The sequence below is a fragment of the Galeopterus variegatus genome, unplaced genomic scaffold (assembly GCF_000696425.1).
Source record: "Galeopterus variegatus unplaced genomic scaffold, G_variegatus-3.0.2 Scaffold6079, whole genome shotgun sequence".
NCBI lineage: Eukaryota > Metazoa > Chordata > Mammalia > Dermoptera > Cynocephalidae > Galeopterus > Galeopterus variegatus.
In genome coordinates, this window is record NW_007732190.1 from 69,153 (window position 1) to 74,044 (window position 4,892).

A 4,892-nucleotide genomic window follows, 5' to 3' on the forward strand; every position below is an offset into this window, starting at 1 on the left:
AAAAAAAGGGAAAAAGTAACTCAGGTTACTACAGTCCCAAAGAATCTGCATGCTAATTTTCAGGTAGAGCAAGTAACGCGAGGTTGTGCCGTTTTCTTGTTTCTTGTTAAGGAGCTGCTGTTTCGCTGAAGTTTGTCTGTTCTCATTTGCTCTCTTCTTGGCCCACCCCCCACCCACCCCCAGTCTAAGGAAGGGGTGAAGTACAGCAGAAGGTAAGGGGAGACGAATCGTGGTGTTGTAGGGGAACAGGTAGGAGACCCAAGGCAAAAGGAGATGACTACTCTGCAAGGTGTTACTGAGGAAAGTCAGGGAAAATGAGCCCCATGGCCAGAGAGCAGAGCCTGATACCATAGCTCAGCCTCTCAAGCAGCCCTGGCTGTCTCACAGGTGCACTGCAGGAGAATTAAGCTCATGCCCTACGGTCATCTTTGGAGAAGGACAGCACCTATAAACCTGCTGGGAGGAAGGAGCAGGGATTCTGCAAGGTCCTACCTAATCTGTATCCTTAGATTGAAGTAGGTAAGATTCCCTCCCAGCCTCAGCTCCTGGGACCTCCCAACTCTACTACAAAAAGGACTGAGTTGGAAAGGCTGGCAGGATCCTAAAGGTCCAGTCCTCTCTGCATTGGGTCTGAGAGTCTGGTTGAGATCTAGGAACCCTCTGGGGTTGATTCAGCCCTCTAAGCTGAGTCCTGCCAATCTCCTCCCATCTCATCCTGACCCATGCTAGTTTAGGCCTGGAGGTGACTGAAACTAGAACTAAAGTTCCAGGAACAAGGAGTGCAGAGTAGCCCTGGCAGTTGACCAGAAGTACAGGCTGTGGCCAGAGGCTGTCCAGTGGACAGGAAGACAAGAGCCTAAAGCCACCTGGGCCCCAGGGACTCATGCTGGCTCTCCACAGAAGGCACAGAAGACCATAGAAGGTACTCAGATGGAGCAATACCAGATGGGAGCAATGGCCTCATACCAGCTGCCTCTGCAGAGGGGTCTGGGTTGACTGTCCCAGCTACACCAGCAGGTTCACTGGCTTCAGCAGGGCCTCGGCTCTGGGAACCCTCAGCGGCCACACCCTCCAGTCCTTTGCCCTCCTCCTCAGCAGGGAGCTGGGCATCCACTCCAACTTCCAGCACTCGGATGGTCTCATGGCCTGACATCACGATGACCTGAAAGCAGAGGATGGTGACACTGCTGGGGGGTGGAGCTAGTATAGCCCTTGGGGCCAGAGGTCTGGGCATGGTTGCAGGAGAGACGAGGGGCAGTTCAAGATGTAGATAGAACTCCTGTCCAGAGGACTGTGTTGCTCTGTAAGAATTCCAGAGCCTGGGGCAGGCTGCAGCTCCCTGATTCCAGGGAAAGACCTGCTAGAAGAAAGGTCCTGGTGACAGGGAAAAAGGCCTGACACAAGCTGGAAAAAGTCCCACAGAGCCAAACCTCTTGGAGATTATTTCTATTTGCCCCTCTCTTGGACTCAATGCAAAGAGCGGTAAATGGCCTATCCCACATCCTTGCAAGGCTGTCCTCTTGGCTGCTAGGATATTGGAGTGTAGCTATGTGGACTCCTAACATAGTACCCACAGCTTAAGAGGGGCCAGGAAATAAATCTCTCTTCACTTCCCTTGAAATAATGAGGAAGTTCCCCAAAGATAAAGGGGTGGAAAGTGAGTGCTCCATGATGCTAAGCAAGTTTTTAAGCTCATGATTCCTTTATTTCCAAAGCTCTGGGGTAAAGGACCAGGACTTCCTTGCAAACTAACTTGGCCTAAAACAAGGGTCAGGAATCCTGAAGATGCAGCCTCTCCATCCACACCCAGCCCTGCTCCTGGACTGAAGCTTTGTATACCACAGGCCTGCAGCTCAAGTCAAGCCATCTGCTGTGGGCATGCTCAGACTTCAAAGGGACCCTTCATGCACAAGCAATGCAGGCAGACCCTGAGCCACCTCAGAACACTTGGTCTTTTCCCCTGCTCAAACACTCTGCACTCAGCTCTTTACTCCAGCACTGACGTGCTGCCAATAGGGCCTTCAAGAATCAGAGACAGAGAAACTCTGTATATTAAGAGCTTTGTGTCATTAAAAGCTTTGTGTCAGGCTTCCCCTGCACTTGGCCTGTGCCTGAAACCACTCCCACAGCACACTCCTTAAGCCTGAAAAGGATCTAGCCAGAGATTGTGCTGGAAATCATGACAATGTGACACATCAGGAGAGGACAAGTGAAATAAATTCCCCAAAACAGTCCCTTTTCTGACTCAAACTTGACCTATGAGGGATTTCAATTACATTTTAAGAGATGTTAATCTTTTTCCTTGTTTTAAAAATTACATAAGTAATAAACATCTATTGCAGAAAAATTGGAAAATATTAGCAGGAAGAAAAAATAAAGAGTAAATTACCTGATGTCTATCCCTTTCCCCATGTAAACTTATACATATTTGTACATTTTAATTTCACTTTTTAAAGTCACAGCTTAAATCCCCAAACTCAATGCCTGAGGCAACTACCTCTGGACAGGTGAAGTGACCATGAACTTTGGTAAGAAACTGACAGTGAAGGGCTCTGTGGAATCTTCCTTCCTTGCCCACACTTCTCAGTTCATTACCTTCACCACCCCCCACCTCTTCCCATCCCAGAAGATACCTGCTCATTGACAGTCAGAGATGACAAGAAACTGACAGTGAAGGGCTCTGTGGAATCTTCCTTCCTTGCCCACACTTCTCAGTTCATCACCTTCACCACCCCCCACCTCTTCCCATCCCAGAAGATACCTGCTCATTGACAGTCAGAGATGACTCTGACCCAGCTCCAGGATCCATGGTCACTTGTCAGGGTGGGGTGGGGGCCGGCCCACACCTAGCGCATCCTGGGCGAGATGGGATTGGAAAAGCAAAAGCTGATATGACACAGTAATACAATTTCCATACCATCTAGAAAAATGAGAAATGGAATGGCAGGAGGACAGAGAAGCTAGGTTCTCCCAAGTATCTGCAGAAGTAAAGGAAACAAGATTCCAAGAACGTTAAAACTAAAGTCTCTCACTTCCTACAGCATCCCAGGAGAACCCACACTCAGGAGGAACCAGGAACATCAGTATTTAGGATGACAAAAGGAAAGAGAGGGCCAGATATCTGTCCCTGGGGGTTCCCCAGTCTAATAGGAGAGAACACACCCAGCAGAACCCAAGGTGAATCTGACTCAGACATTCAGAACGTCAGACACAGGTGAGGAGCATCTCAGAGGAGAAGTCTGGGCAGACTTCCTGGAAGAGATGGTAAAGACATAAATTAAAACAGTAGTCTCAAACTTTAATATGCATGAACATTACCTAGAGCAATTATTAAAAATGCAGATCCTCAGACGTTTCCCCTAACTACCCTCAGAGAGTCAGTTTCAGTGGGTGGGTCTCACAGAATTAGCTCTCAGGTGATTCTGTGGCAGTGGCCCAAGGACCATAACGGCCTGTAACACAGGAGGCAGGACACCCCAGACGGTGGCACAGCCTGCACGTGCAATGAGGAGTGCGTGAGGCCCATGTGAGGACAGGTTGTCTGGCTAGAGCCACAAACCACATAGTCGCAAGAAACAGAGGAAATAAAGGGGACAAATAGGTTTAGACACTTACACGTGAGAAGGCAATTAACATTTGAGTGCCTACTGTGCGCTAAGCGTTATATGTAACACTGATGTATTACTCATGCCAACTCTTGGGGGCTGGGGAGGCATTATTATCACCATGTTACAGATGAGAAAACTAAGCTCCAATAGGTGTTTTTGGATTCTTCATCTTTCCCTTCCTTTTACTCTTCCTCCCCTAGGTTTGTTGGTGTTGGTTTTTACTGGGGTAAAATTCTGTTGTCTGAATGTTTGTGTCCCCCTCGAATTCATATATTGAAATCCTAACCCCCAAGGTGATGGTATTAGGAGGTGGGGCCTCTGGGAGGTGATTAGGCCACAAAGGCAGAGCCCTCATGAATGGGATTAGCAATTTTACAAATGAGTTTTGAGGACACAGCAGGAAGGCATTGTCTATGAGGAATGGGCCCTCACCAGACACCGATGCCTTGATCTTGGACTTCCCAGCCTCCAGTGCTGTAAGAAATACATTTCTGTCGTTTATAAGCTATCCAGTTTACAGTATTTGTTACAGCAGCCCAAATGGACTAAGACAAATTCACATAACACAAAATTCACCATTTTAACCAATTTAAAGTGCACGATTCAGGGTTGGCCTGTGGCTCACTTGGGGGAACATGGTGTTGATAACACCAAGGTCAAGGATTCAGATCCCTGCACTGGCCAGCTGCCAAAAAATAAATAAATGATTGAATAAAGTGCACAATTCAGTGGAATTTACTACATTCACAGTGTTGTGCAACCATTGCCACTATCTAGTTCCATCAACCCAAAAGGAAACTCCATATCTACTAGTAGTCACTCTCCTTCCACTACCACCTCCCAGCCCCTGGCAACCACTAATCTGCTTTCTCTCTCTGTTGGAGTGAGTAGGACTGAAGCCATCTTGGGACCTAAAACTGCCTGGGCTGATGTGGGGATAAGGGGGGATTTTTAAAAGGACAGTTTTTTTCTCTCCACTCTTTCTTCCCACCCCCTGACTTTCTTATCTTGCTTGCTAAATAGGAAAACAAGGCTGAGAAGCTAATCAGTACTTTGCAAAGTTAACGGTTCTTTCCTTGAGACTTACAGAATTTTTTTTTTTTCCTTTTTGTCTTTTTTCATGACCGGCAACAGATCGCAACCCTCAATGTCGCGCCTGTACCGGACCGGGACCGGCCACGGGATTGCAACCCTCGGTGTTGCTCCCGCCCCTCGCTCAGCCAGTGAGCGGGAACCGGTCTGTATGTGGGATCCGAACCCTCGGCGGGAGCGCTGCCGCGCTTC

General features: G+C 48.2%; 1 protein-coding gene across 2 annotated transcripts in view; it reads right to left on the bottom strand.

Moving 5' to 3' along the window:
* POU6F1 (POU class 6 homeobox 1) overlaps nt 1-2,983 on the bottom strand; it is an 18,199-nt gene extending 15,216 nt beyond the window's left edge. Inside the window, exons 1-2 of one of the 2 annotated variants that reach the window (XM_008590416.1) lie at nt 2,762-2,983; nt 967-1,162 (exon numbers count right to left, since the gene is read on the bottom strand). In XM_008590416.1, the coding sequence (XP_008588638.1) occupies nt 967-1,162; nt 2,762-2,809 (244 nt within the window). In that variant the 5' untranslated portion in view covers nt 2,810-2,983. Of the gene's footprint in view, nt 1-966; nt 2,197-2,761 lie in introns of those variants that run through there. The other variant, XM_008590415.1, reaches the window with a different exon arrangement.
* Nucleotides 2,984-4,892: the final 1,909 nt, after the last annotated feature.